The 15011-nt window shown below is 42.5% G+C and overlaps 1 protein-coding gene across 7 annotated transcripts in view; it reads right to left on the bottom strand.

Moving 5' to 3' along the window:
• Nucleotides 1-602: 602 nt before the first annotated feature.
• Nucleotides 603-15011, bottom strand: part of LOC108434230 (myosin VIIA and Rab interacting protein) — a 315840-nt gene continuing 301431 nt past the window's right edge. For all 7 annotated transcript variants that reach the window (XM_037534196.1, XM_017709210.2, XM_017709209.2 and 4 more), the window contains 5 exons: nucleotides 14758-14946; nucleotides 12481-12642; nucleotides 10437-10532; nucleotides 9492-9552; nucleotides 603-1602 (listed from right to left, as the gene is read on the bottom strand). In XM_037534196.1, the coding sequence (XP_037390093.1) occupies nucleotides 1556-1602; nucleotides 9492-9552; nucleotides 10437-10532; nucleotides 12481-12642; nucleotides 14758-14946 (555 nt within the window). In that variant the 3' untranslated portion in view covers nucleotides 603-1555. The remainder of the gene's footprint in view (nucleotides 1603-9491; nucleotides 9553-10436; nucleotides 10533-12480; nucleotides 12643-14757; nucleotides 14947-15011) is intronic.

Consider the following 15011-nt stretch of genomic DNA (forward strand, 5'->3'; position numbering starts at 1 on the left):
GAGACGACGAGATGATAATCCACTTGCATAAAGGAGAGATAAACAAAATAAAAGTTGTGGGACTCACAACAACCGTTCAAGACCTGGTAGACCACCGACACTGTCCCTAGATAAAAGCTTTGAGAGAGAGGAGAACATCTAGCTGCTTCAGATCTGAAAACATCCACAGGTGTTTCTGTCCATCCTTCCAATGTGAGAAGACCACTCAGCGCTGTGGGTCTGAAAGGACGTATAGCTGATCAAGAAGAACCTCACTGAGAAAAGGAGACGGACACACCAGACAAAGAAGCTGAACGATGGACTGACCACCCCAGAGTCCAGACCTCAGCACCACTGATTGGGTTTGATTACTTCAGAAAATCAACCAGCTTCTCAGACTGAACTTTGGAGGCGTGTCTGCAGGTTCTTTTCCTTGAAAAGAGTGGAAGCTGGAATAGAGGGAAGTCGAAAACTTGTGTGTGTGTGTGTGTATATATATATATATATATATATATATATATATATATATATATATATAAAACCTTGTATCTCCAAAGTTGGAGCATTACAGGAGAAGGAAAAAACATTAATTTTAATGGAAGTCAATGGAACCAGATTTTTTTACAAGCAATTTGGGGCCGTTTCTTTTGGCCCATTCATCATGAAATTTACAAACAATGTAAAAAAAATAAGCATCAGGCATTTTCAGATGGTCAAAAACTGAAAAATATTTTAAAAATTGGAGATAGAGTTTTTCTTACAACAGCTGCATATAGTAACACCCGCGACCCAGAGGGATAAGCGGTCTAGAAAATGGGCGTGTATATAATTAAATAACTGTCTGAATGGCCATTTTTCACTGTAAATTAAATATTAAATAAATAAAAGGGTGGCATCCAACTTTTGCCCAGTACTGTAAAGAGGACATAAATTAGTTATGTATTTTTTGAACATAAATAAAATAGAAATAGAAATCTGCTTCAAACAGGTCCTGTGGTGGGTATATGTTTTCTTTAGTTTCACCATGACATTTCACACATATGACACTCTTACCAAATATAACTCAGCCTATTTTGGGAACACAGGTCATACACAAGTAGTTTTTGTGTAACACTATCAACATACAGAACTCAAACACTAGAACACTCTAGAAAACAGTCAGGAAAAACGAGGGACTGTCATTGTTTTTCTGTGTCCAACAAAATTCCCAGACTGTCATCATTATTCCGTGTCCAACAAAGATACATATACAGAGATCATACATGTACAACTCTAGAATTAGACTGACTTTCAGTAAAGGTACCCTCTGTGATGGTTCGTAGAGGAGCGTGGGCTCCTTTAAGGCAGAGAGAGGAGCAGGTCTCCAGAGCACTGGAGCTCAGAAGTGTTGCAAAGCTCCAGAGTTTGGTTCAATTCAGAAGCCCAGAGGAGGTGATGGTCGATGTCTGGGATGATGGAGGACCGGACGTGGGATCAAGGCACTGATGTGGAAGAGCCTGGCGGTCCTTTCAGTCACAGGGAGTGGACAGTGGAGCTTGATGTTCACAGACCAAGAAGGAGGTCAACGGTGTCGTCGTCACGGCCGCAAGGCTCTCACCTGCGGCTCTGGTTTGCTCTCTTTTTCTGTGGAGAAAGAAATGATGCACCTTTTAGCTCAGAGGCTTCCAATAAAGCAGCAGGTCCCAATTCCAGAGGCTGCACTCGTAAAAATAAAGGAGCCAAAAAGGTTCTTTGTGGTGATGCTACAGATTAAGAGCCTGAAGTGTTTTATAGGCTTTGAATTATGAACCCACACAAAGAGATTAGAGGGGTGACTCTCAATTGACGCCACTTCAACGCTTATTGACGATGAGGGTCTGTCTGGTTGGAGTTATAAAGTTGAAGGGGGTGGGGGGGGGTGGGGTGGCCTTGGAGAAGACACAGGACTCTTATTGAGAGGAAAAGGCCACGGAAAGGATGGACAGATTGATAGCACTCTCGATTCTGGGGTGATGGGCGCTCTAAAGGCTCTAAAGCCTGTTTTTTCTTTTGTTAATCCGTCGCAAGAGAAACAACTTCAAGAGCACTGAGGCCAGTTACTTCAGTGCTTTGTACTAAACTGATGTAGGTTCATAGTTTATCTCATAAGAATCAGCCAAGCTGTTTATCTCCGTCTCTCAGCTCAGCAGCAGCGAAGCGAGTGACTGAGGATGTTCAGCTTCTTCACATGAGTGATGTGTATTTTGCTAATTCTCTTTGTTTAACGTGTCATTTTAAAGAATTCCATTAATAAAACAAAACAAAACAAAAAATTCTTTACAGTGGTGGTGACGGGAACCAGGTGGCGTCACGACTACAACACAGATATAGACGTTTTATTTACCATCCAGAACCACCAGAGAACCTCCACGAGTCTTCTGAGTTTATATGGAATGTTGGTGGTGAAATAGTGGAAAATCTGAAATATGTTTTCTTGGTTGACTATTTTGCTCTGCAGCAACTTGTGTGTACCTGTCCAGCATAAATTTACAAAATATTAAAAATTAAATATAAATGAAATGTCTAGAAACAGCAAACCAATCCACTCAATGACTTTGCTGACATCTCAACCTTTTAATTATGCAGAAATAATAATACTAATGTTTCCCTTTAATAACTTTCACTGACTTATCTTGCTTCATTCTTCCAAAGTAACAAGGGGGACCTGTGAAGGGGAGTGTGGGTGTATTTAGACTAACATTAAGTGGCTACAACTTTTATAGCCTAATGTCATATTCATTGTGAAGTAATTGGCGATTTCTCCTGGTGTTTTGTTTAAAATAGTGACACATTTTTAGGAATGCTGTAAGACTCTGGTGGGCTCTAAAGGGTTAACAAGCTTCTGAATACTCAAGAAGGAACACATACCAACATATGAATGAATGTTCAAGTATTCAGATTATTCAGGCCAGCCCTAAAGAGCCTTTAACGGATGGCTCTTTGAAGATTTATTGCTGTAAATAGGTTCTCAGTATGAAGGAACTTTTTAAAGTTTAAAAAAAAAAACCTTTCAAATTATGCAAATATTGCCAGTGGCCACCAACTGGAGACCTACTTTCCTGCAGAGGTTAGTTCTAACCTCCAACTAACATGCCCTTATTGCCCTTACTAAGCTCTAATTCATCTGATCCAGCCAATCAAGGGCTTATTTACCTACAGCAGGTTTGGCAAATTGTGGTTTCAGCTATAGTCCAAGACGGTAGATCTCCTGGACCAGGGTTGGTCACCACTGTTCTACACCAACAACAGTCTTTTCCGAGATCTGTACCTTCATACCAAGAACCACGTAGGAACCTTCATTTGTAAGAGTGTAGGGAATGAATGCTCTGCATATTTTTTGCACTTTCGCATCATCTAAAACATGTGATTGAGCTGAACCAAGAGATGAAGCAAAAAAAGACACGAAACGTGCAGAAAACGGTTTCCTTGGAATTGGGAAGCACCACAGTGAAAGTCCTCAGAGCCCTCAGCCAGTCCACATCTTACCTTCTGCAGAGTCAGTTTAATTATGATAAATGATGAATTGACACCACATCAGAGGATATTTTAATGTGATTTGAATTTGGTGAAGTTTTTTTGTCATTCATCTTATACAGTCAGTTTAGTAGATACTTAAATGTTAAATGTAACTTGACAGTAAATTTAGTATCTACAAAGCATCTACAGTGGACTATCCACATGAACTGCTGTCTGTATCAAGAGTCCAGTAGTGTTACCCAATTTCAAGAGCGTAGAACTGCAGATTCAAACATGTACATTGATGTAACTTGGTAATTACATATGTAATTACATTATCACTCTTAATAATAATACTAGAGCAATATTTACATTTATGTATTTGGCTGTCGTTCTTATCCAGAGTGACTTACAATTTGATTTTTTGTTGTTTTTTTTTTTTTTACACAGGTGGGCGAAGGCAGTGTTGGGAGTCTTGCCCAAGGACTCTTATTGGTATAGTGTAGGGTGTTTACCCAGGCGGGGCACTGAACCCCAGTCTACAGAGTAGAAGGCAGAGGTGTTACCCACTACACTGGGTTGAGAACTAGAATGGAACAAAATCATAGACTGGCTGTTGGACTCTCAAAGACTGGACAGGGAAACCTTCACTTTAGGACACTTCAGGACGGTTGAACATGCAGTACGAGGAGGACAACACCACAACACGAAGGGAACCAACTTCCATAATCTCGTTTAGCTCTAACGCTGACGAGTTTCCTCTCTTAGCCCTCTTTTAAACGCAGTCATGCACTTAAGCAAATGGAACTGCAGGAATCGACGGCCTCAGAAGTGTCCTCTCGCTAATCCTCACGGAAACGACTAACAGAACGAGAGTCATCAGACGACACTTGACCAGTTTCCTGATGCAAAAAAAACAAAAAACAAACTGATAAGACGAATGAGGAAGAGTGGAAAAGTCACAATGAGAAAAGTACCATCAAACTGTTCCAGCTGGAGTGTGTGACAAAACCTGAAAATCAGCTTAACGCTTCCTATAGGACTTCCGCTCCGTGATCAATAAGATTACGTGACTAATTCTAGAGCAGGAATAAGTCCGGCCTTTCAAGCCGTAACTGAAGGAGGAAAAATAAAAGCAAAGTGAGTGAATCACGGTCATCAGCAATGAGCAGAGCCAGAGAGAACCGGCGTTAATTAAAAGAGTAATCTTTAGAAAAAAAGAGGGCTCCGAGAAACAAGGAGGGGAGAGTGAAAGATGGACAACACTATTGGCCGATTGCGTCTCTCTAATGGACCTCGTCTCTCGCTTTGCGCTCAGCCTGGCGCATTTAGTCGCACACACTTTTACTCATCCCGCTCACCTTTTCATTATAGCTTTCCCTTTTTTTAATCAAAACGCGTAATGTCGGAGCAAAAACACGTTTTTTCACCTTCTTTTCAGGTCAGCGTCAGCGCAGCGGGGAAAAGAAGGCGTCCTTTCTCCTCTGAACCAGAGAGAATGGTCGCTCGAAGGATTTTAGCATCGATCGATAGGACACTTTGATGACGCACCGAGATGCAAGACATGCACAGAATGGCCAAAAGGAGACGAGGAGATGAGCGTGTGTCCGTACAATGATGGAACATTTCTTGAGCCATAGAAAAGGGACATTTTAACTCCTCTGAGGTCACTAAGCATGCAGCATTACACGTAAAAGTGACACTGGGAGGAAGAACATGAGCTCACATAACCAAAGCTTAGAACTCGAGGTTAAACAGAGGCAATAAACATTTATTACACCGGCAAAGCTTTACAAATACCTACGCCAATGGATTTGTATTCTAACAGTCTATGCACACAACCAGTGAGCCATTCCAATCTAAAGGTGACACTGACCGTTTACATAGAAAGATTTTTGTTGATTGAATAGATTCTGATTATAGGTTAAGACTGAGGTGTTTATCTCCGTCTACTCAACACTCTGAAGAAAATCTCCATTTACATTCAGACTACAAGCGAACGGGAAAGCTGATTTCAGACGTGCAAAAAGTCGAACGGGACATTTTACAAGAAACTGTTGTACTTTTGAGGAAGGTTCCTGCCGGAGATGTGAGAAAAGTGGCTATAGCTGATCTAAAGCTTAGGGCAGGAGCAAAGGGAGTCTGTGTTTTTGCTTTTATTATATTTTTAGCCTTTGCTCACACATCAGCACAGGCTGGGACACATTTACAGTCAAGACGGAAAAACGGTCATAAAACGTTGTGGCTCCCAAACGGTTCGGTTTTTTTTTTCCTGAAAGGACAAAAAGTCTCTTCTTAACATTTGGTTTGACCCCTGCTTTAGTCTAATGTCCAGCCCATTCCCGTTCCCATCATTTGCACCTTTTTTTTCCCAACCCTAATGCCATAGAAGGACACTACCCACAACCTGCAGCAGTTGGAGTTTAAATGTCTGCAGTGTGGAAACATTTCAAATGGGAAAACAACAGCAACCTCCCTGTTTTGATTAGTTTTTAGCCTCTTTTCAGACGGAAGATGTGAGAACACGGCTGTTATGCTCAGGTCTGTTTTGTTTTTTGCAGTTTGCCATGAGTGACATGCCACCAAAACCATTTAAAAAGTGAAAAAACAAAAAACAACAATGAGAAAACAAAAAATAAATGACTGCTTAAAAACAAAAGTTCCTCAGAAATGTTCTGCTTTACTGGTTCTCCAGGTGAAAAGTTGGTATTTGTACCTTTTCATAACCAAACGTTTTAAAACAGAGCAGTAGAATAAAAGCTTGGAGGCGAGGCGAGGTGTGGAGTCAGTCCAGCTTAGAACAGATCATTTCAGTGGATTATGGTTCAGTTATGTTCCCTGACTGAAGGTACTGAGATGGAGCCTTGAGGGAACTGACCCAGTGATGAGAGGGGAACTGACCCAGTGATGAGAGGGGAACTGCCCCAGAGACAGTTTACTACAGTTGACTTTATTTCTGAGAGTGTGTCCGCAGCAGTGCCACGTGCTGTTTTTGAGTTAAAACCGGCATCAAGCCATGAGAGAAGACTGAAAATCAGAGTGTAATCAGTAATTAATAATTATGTGACTAATTCTAGAACAGGAATAAGTCCGGCCTTTGAAGCTGTAACTGAAGGAGGAAAAATAAAAGCAAAGTGAGTGAATTACGGTCATCAACAATGACCAGAGCCAATGAGAACCCGTATTAATTAAAAGGAGGATCTTCAGAGAAAAAGGCCTCTGAGAAACGAGGAGAGTGAAAGACGGATAACACTAGCTCAGAGCAAGGGGTCGAGCATCACCATGTCCAACGAACCCGCAAAAAGGACATCTGTTATCCACAAACAACAATAGTGCTAAAAATACACTATATGGACAAAAGTATTGGGACACACCTCTTAATAATTAAATGCAGGTGTTTCATTCAGTCTCATTACCACAGGTGTATAAGATCAAGCCTCTAGCCATGCAGCCTGCAAAGCTTCATGACAGGGTATCCATGGCCGAGCAGCTGCATGCAGGCCTTACATCACCAAGCACAATGCAAAGGATGGAGTGGAGTAAAGAGCCGCCACTGGACTCTGGAGCAGTGGAGACGTGTTCTGTGGAGTGAATTAGCTTCTCTATCCATCAGTCTGATGGACGAGTCTGGGTTTGGCGGTGGCCAGGAGAACGTTCCCTGCCTGACTGCACTGCCAGCTGAAAAGTTTGGTGGAGGGGGGATAATGATACGGGGCTGTTTTTGAGGAGTTGGTCTAGAACCCTTAGCTCCAGTGAAGGGAGATTTTAATGCTTCAGCACCAAGACATTCTGGACAATTGTAGCTTCCAACTTTGTGGGAACAGTTTGGGGAAGAACCTTTCCCTTTTCCAGCTTGACTGAGCCCCAGTGACCAAAGCAGGTCCATAAAGGCCTGACTGGGTGAGTTTGGTGTGGAGTAACCTGACTGGCCCTCCCAGAGTCCAGACCTCAACCCAACACCTTTGGCATAAACTATGGAGATTGTGAGACAGGCCCTCTCAACCCAACATCAGTGTCTGACCTCACAAATGCTCTTCAGGATGAATGGGCAGAAATTCCCACAGACACTTTTCGAAATCTTGTAGGAAGCTTCCCAGAAGAGTGGAAACTGTTGCAGCTGCAAAGAATTTAGAATTAGAATTTACAACCATGTCACTGTCTGCACACTGCAAATTAGACCTCTGCATTTAACCCATCCGTGCAGTGAAACCCACAGTATGCACACTAGTGAACACACACACTAGGGGGCAGTGAGCACACTTGCCCGGAGCGGTGGGCAGCCCTATCCACAGCGCCTGGGGAGCAGTTGGGGGTTAGGTGTCTTGCTCAAGGACACCTCAGTCACAGACTGTCAGCCAAGGGGATCGAACCGGCAACCTTCCGGTCACAGGGCTGGTTCCCTAACCTCCAGCCTACGACTGCCCCAAAACACAGCATCCTGGTTGGCGAGGACAGGCCAGACCACCTCCGATCCATTATGTGAGCCAGACCGGGATTCGAACCACCGCCCAAGCCAACGGCCACGAAGTTAGTACGGCCTCTCAACTGCGACCACCAGGGCCAACTCCATATCAATGCCTATGGATGTAGAATGAATGCTCCTGTAGGTTTAATGTGTAGGTGTCCCAATACTTTTGTCCATATAGTGTACATGAACACATGTACTGACCACTGAGACAACAATTCCAAGGTCAATTAAATAAAATATTAAGAACAAAAATTAAAATCGACTGTCTGTGTCTGTCTGTCTGCCCTGCGATGGACTGGCGACCTGTCCAGGGTTTATCCTGCCTTCCGCCCGATGACCGCTGGGACAGGTTCCAGCACCCCCCCATGACCCTGAGGGAGAAGCGGCTTAGAAAATGGATGGACGGAAGAATTAAAATCAGACAATGGTATGAATTTATCCACAGCTAGGACAGAAGACGTATATTGTTGGCAAACAAGCGAAGAAATCTCTTCTCCTGAGTAAATATCTGCAAAAGTGGTTCTACTGAATTGATTTTGTGCATCGAGTACAAACTAAAGACAAAACCAAACCAAAAGGCGTTTCTAAAACATTCTGTAGCTTGTTAGAGCACAGACTACACCGATTTGGGTAGGTGTAGCCTCATTTGTGGTGAATTTTGCCACAATCCAGTGCCAAAAATGACTTGCTAAACCATCTAAGCTTTGGCCTTGTCATCAGGACATCGCCAGTTTGGTCCCTGGTGATGCTACAGGCATCCGTGGCTGGGAGTCCAAGAGAGCACAGTTAGCCTCGCTCTCTGGGCGTGTAGGATAGCCCCCACTCCCCCAGGTCAGCGGTCTGTTAGCTGACGTGTTCTTGCGGTTGTCACTCTTTTCTCTGAGGGCGTTCAGCTGTCCAATGATGCTGCGGCAGTTTGAAAAGATGCAGTGGCACTTCACAGGTCTCGGAGGAGGCCTGTGTTTACCTTCACCCTCCTAGCGCTGGTGGTATTGTGTGATTGGCGGAGTCCTGACTAGTGGGTGGAATTGGAAACAACTAAATTGGGGTGAAAATGGGGGAAAACCCCACCAAAGGTGGCTAGCTAGTGGGTAGCATGGGCAAGGACTAAACTGGGGGTAAAACGGACAAGAACATCAACAAAAATCTAAACAGACAGCATTTAATATACGCATATATAACAAATTCAATTACTCTAAGTGCAGCGCTTTAAAGTAACTGGCCGCCAAATCATCAAAACAAAATCATCAGTATTGCCAGTATTAGCAATATCATCAATAAAATAGAGAATAATGATAGAATTACTACACAGCAGAAGCTGAATCATCAGCTGAGCTCAAATCAGAGCTTTGACCGTTTGAGTAGTCAGACGTAGAAGAGTGCATTACGGTCTCCCAGCGGCACGAGTCTTCCCTTGTTCCTACGCGGCTGCGATGAACGAGGGCCGCTGTCTTACTCAACGGCCACCAACTGGGATCAAAACCGTAGGTCCAGAGACAAATTCACCAAACGGGGTGACCAACACTTTGACAGACAAGACGTGAACAAACACGTAAAGGAACCGAAGTACCTCTGGGAGGAGGAGCGGGCAGCTTTCGCCTCTGCTGGCGTGAGGAGTCCAGGGTCTGAGGCTGACACATAACACACATCCAGTTACATAAACACGGCTAAAATCGAGCCAAACACAACACGAGTGCACATGCAAATAAACCGACACCATTAAATTTGCTCGTAAGTATCACTTCTGGACCACTTGTTTCCTGATACTATAAAAAAGGCTGTATATAATACAAAAAGCAGCACTTTTCATGATGACCATTGTACTTATTATTTATTCTTAAAGCTACATAAGCAACATCCTACTACTAGTGCTATTACTACTACTACTACTATTACAGTCTTAAAAATATGGTTCTTTAAGGGCTGTTAGGGTAGAGAATGGTTCTATGTGGGTTCTCTGCATGGTGAAATGGTTTCTCAGACTGATGGAGAATGTGCTGTATATTGTTGAAGAAAACCATTCAGCTCCAAAATGATAACTTTACAGGAGAAGGAAAAAACATGCTGTACTTATAATGGAAGTCAATGGAACCAGACTTTTCTCCAAGTCATTTTGGGTCGTTTCTTTTGGTTCACTCTTTATGAAATATACACACAATGTAAAGGACAACCGACGTTTTCAAATCATGTCAAAAAATGAAAAACGACAAAATGAGTTACGAGGTTTTCTTCCGCCAGCAGCGATATGAAAATCTGAAAATGGTTCTGTATAGCGCCAAAGAGGGCTGCATCGCAAATACAGCAGAACCCTGAAGAAACATTCCATGATGCAAAGAGCCATTTAAGCATGAAATGGTTCTATATGGAACTTGTGGTTTTAAATAGAACCATTCCTTTTGCTAAAGAACCTTTGAAGAACCATGGCTGTTAAGAGTGAACTATTTCTAAAGCCAATACTAATAATCAGTGGTTAGTTTAAATTTGTAAGCACTGCTGAAGCCCATGAGAAACTCACCTTAGATTTGGGTTTGTACTTGGAAAATCGTGAGCATGCAGACACATTCAGGCCGGCGTTTTTAAGCGCTGATATCCTCGCCTCAATATCGGAGACCTATAGGAAGAGCAGGAATGTGAGAAGAGCTAAGTATGTCCAGTTAAAGGGGGGCAATATGGCACAAATATAAACATTACGATACATGAAGACAGTTTCATGCTACACTATGCTACCAAAAAGTATTCAGTCGTCTGGCTTCACACGCATATGAACTTGAGTAACGTCCCATTCTTAATCCATAGGGTTTAATATGATCTCGGCTCACCCTTTGCAGCTATAACAGCTTCAACTCTTCTGGGAAGGCTTTCCACAAGGGTTAGGAGTGTTTATGGGAATTTCTGACCGTTCTTCCCGAAGCTCATTTGTGAGGCCTGGCTCACAGTCTCCGCTCTAATTCATCCCAAAGGTGTTTTATGGGGTTCAGGTCAGGACTCTGTGCAGGCCAGTCAAGTTCTTCCACACCAAACTGGCTCATCCACGTTTATGGACCTGCTTTGTGCACTGGTATGCAGTCATGTTGGAACAGGAAGGGGCCAAACTCCCCAAACTGATCCACAAAGTTGGGAGCGTGAAATTGTCCAGAATCTCTTGGTGCTGAAGCTTTAAGAGTTCCTTTCACTGGAACTAAGGGGCCGAGCCCAACTCCTGAAACACAACCCCACACCATGATCCCCCCTCCACCAAACTTTACACTCGGCACAATGCAGTCAGACAAGCACCGTCTCCTGGCAACCGCCAAACCCAGACTCGTCCATCGGATTCCCAGACGGAGAAGCGTGATTGGTCACTCCAGAGAACACGTCTCCACTGCTCTAGAGTCCAGTGGCGGCGCTTTACACCACTGCATTCCACGCTTTGCACTGCGCTTGGTGATGTAAGGCTTGGATGCAGCTGCTCGGCCATGGAAACCCATTCCATGAAGCTCTCTACGCTGTTCTTGAGCTGATCTGAAGGCCACATGAAGTTTGGAGGTCTGTAGTGATTGACTCTGCAGAAAGTTGGTGACCTCTGCGCACTATGCCCCTCAGCATCCGCTGACTGCTCTGTCATTTAACGTGGCCGACCACTTCGTGGCTGAGTTGCTGTCGTTCCCAATCGCTTCCACTTTGTTATAATCCCACTGACAGTGGACTGTGGAATATTTAGTAGTGAGGAAATTTCACGACTGGACTTGCTGCACAGGTGGCGTCCGATCACGGTACCACGCTGGAATTCACTGAGCTCCTGAGAGCGACCCATTCTTTCACTAATGTCTGTAGAAGCAGTCTGCAGGCCGAGGGGCTCGGCTTTATACACCTGTGGCCATGGAAGTGACTGGAACTCCTGGATTCAGTGATTTGGATGGTTGGAGTGAGGACTTTTGGCAATATAGTGTATGTATCATACTGTATTTCATTTTTTAAGTTTATTCTTAGGTTTGCAAACAAACAAACAGTAATGCTGCATGTACCCTGCAAAAATAGTATCTTGTCAAGTGAAATGATCTTAAATCCAGTCAAAATTTAACATTTCCCATTTTGAGATTGGTTGTGCACTTAAGATTGTCTATATATCTTATTTCTAGAAATTTTTTGCTGTTTAAGTAGCTTTATTACATAAAATCCGGACTATATTGGCAGATAATGTTAGGGAGATAATTTTACTTAATATAAATTACTTTTCTTTCAAAATGTAAAACTTGTGATTTGACCAAGGGTGCCCAAACTTTTGCATATTCCTTAACTGTACACTGGTTGTTGTTTTTATTCTCTCTGTAATTGGACTAAATCTTTAATCTCTGTTTGCCATCAAATCATGCAGGTTTTCAGTGTTTCAGAAGTAAAAGTGTTTTATAATGTAGCTCATCACAAAACGTGAAAAACGTTCCATCATTACTTCCAGTTTTACAAACTTAACATGTAATTTTGATTTAAAACAGTGAAATTGGTCAGATTTCCATTTCCAAATAAACCACATATCTACTGCCCACACTCTCCATCACCCACACTAACGCACATACACACACCTGTAGCTCGGACTGCTGCACCTGAGCGGCGGCGTTGGCCACCTGGTCCTCAAGGAAGGCCAGTTCTGTCTCAGTGGTGGAGCTGCTGATGCTGCGAGCGCAGTCTTCCAGGTCACCCAGCGCCCCCTCCAGGCCATACACAGCTCCTGCAGCCAGGTACACCTGCAACACAGAACACAGGCGAGCAAGATTTAGAGGCGTTTCCCAGTTCCAGTCCTGTCGTCCACTTTCACTGCATGCAGATTCATGTTTTCACTGCTGTTGAGTCATAAGATCCTTCCTAGGCTGAATTATGGGTTTACAGCATGGAAAACTGCAGCAAATGGGCCATGAAGACAAAAGCATTTTACTTGTTTTTAACTTGGTGCTTGTTTTTAACACGCTTTAACTAGGTGCTTAAATGTATCCTAAAAAAATAAAAATAAAATATATATATATGTAAATATATAAAATAATGAAAAAATAAACACCTCAAAAATTGTCTGCTCATTAATTTTGCCTGTAGATTTACACAGTAAATCGATGTTTATTGACGGTCCATTTTGCTCAAGCTTATTTGGTGTACTTTAGGACATTTGAAGCCATTTGCAAAAGTTAGGGCCTTCCTGGTCAGATGACATGATTTGTTGACTTCCTAAGTAAAAATCCTCTACAGGAAACAAATTCCCTAAATTTAGTGCACAGTGTCCATTTATTTTCCAAGGTTAACATTTTGGGAAAAAAAATGAAACGTAAAGTATTAAAATAGTGTGCCATTACTTTTGCACAGGTCACAGTGTTTTATACTGTAATATACACTCATAAAGACGGTTCTTCAAGGGCTCTTTAGCAAAGACAATAGCTCTATATAGAACCAAGCACACTTAAAGAACCCTATGCATGCTACAAGAGTTCTTGGTACGATGAAATGATTCTGAGGGCAGTCATGGGCTGGAGGTTAGGGAACCAGCCCTGTGACGGGCGCCGTGGATAGGGCTGCCCACCGCTCCGGGCAGGCGTGCTCACTGCCCCCTAGTGTGAGTTCACTAGTGTGCATGTGGGTGTTTCACTGCACGGATGGGTTAAATGCAGAGGTCTAATTTCACAGTGATAAATGGTTGTAAATTCTATTCTTCAGATTGACGGTCCGACGTGGCACCTATATGGGTTCTTCTATTGTTCTAACCTTGACATCACAAAAGCAGAACCCTTTTTGGTGCTGTATAGAACCATCAACACATTCTCCATCAGTCTGAAGAACCATTTCATCACGCAAAGAACCATTTAGGCACACAAATGATCCTCTGAGTGCTCATGGTTCTACCTAGATCCATTGTCTTTAACTAAAGAACTCAAAGATTCATCTTTAATTAGAGAGCAATTTGTAAAAAAAGTGGTTTAATATCATATCAGCTACTTATTGCTATGTAGTTTATGCACTTACAGTCACTCAAGTGACATTTTGTTGATTTTCTAAGTGAAAATATAAAAAAAAAATTTTTTTTTTGGCAGATTTTAGTTCATAGTGTCTGTATTTGCTTCATTTAATAGAAGAAGTAAAACACAAAAACACACTTTAAAATGTGCCGTAACTTTTTCTCTTTCTGATTTCTTTCCAATCTGTTAAATTAAGCAAATAAACAGCGATCTTGCACTAAAGTGTTCAGAAGTGTGTTCTCAGTAGATGATGTGTTCACTTATTTACACTTAAATCATAAATCTCTGCTCAGGTTAAATGACAGACTAACCGTTTATCATCACCTCACTTTATATGATCAGCAGTTGAGTATTAAGATGTGTAGAAGTATGTTCACTAATTTAGGTTTAGAAAGTCAAGAAAACCAGGGAGTTTGACCGGGACGCCCAAACAGTCACATATAACTGGTTTCACTGCAGCAGTGTTCAGAAAGCAAGCAAAGTTGGGTTCATTTAGACACGGCAATAATACCAAAAAGTGCTTTCTCAGCAGACCTTGCATCAAAAATTAACAATAAAAACTAAAAACAAACAAAATAATAATTTATAGACCACTTTTCATACCAGTCACAGCTCAGAATGGTTTACAGAAAGGTAGAAAGCTGAAACAGCGATGGAAGAAACTGAGCATTACATTAAAATAATATGACTGACTGATCAAACCGATAAACATGGCTAAAAAAAAGTTTCCTGTTCTGATAAAAATGATTTCTTAATGCAAATATCAATGATTTACTTGTTCCTCTGTATCCTTTATGCTTCTCCATGTCAAACAGCCTGAGAAAGGCTTGTTTATCGGTTGTGTGTCCTGTTTAATCTTACGTTCTCCTCCATCTTGGTGAGATGCTGGTCCAGTTTCTTGCTGTCCGGTCCTGAGGAGAGCGGTGTGCTGGCCGGGGACTCGACGGGGTCGTGAGCTTTGCCCTCGGCCTCCCCGATTAATTCCTCTGTGGCATTCAGAACCTTCAGGACCTCTGTGGTGATGCTGCATAAGGAAGCAGCCGAATACTTCTGCTCCACACACAAACACCAGCACAGACGACGGCGAGAAAGACAGAAAATTAGAGATGTTTTGA

This window comes from Pygocentrus nattereri, chromosome 24, assembly GCF_015220715.1.
Source record: "Pygocentrus nattereri isolate fPygNat1 chromosome 24, fPygNat1.pri, whole genome shotgun sequence".
Taxonomy (NCBI): Eukaryota; Metazoa; Chordata; class Actinopteri; order Characiformes; family Serrasalmidae; genus Pygocentrus; species Pygocentrus nattereri.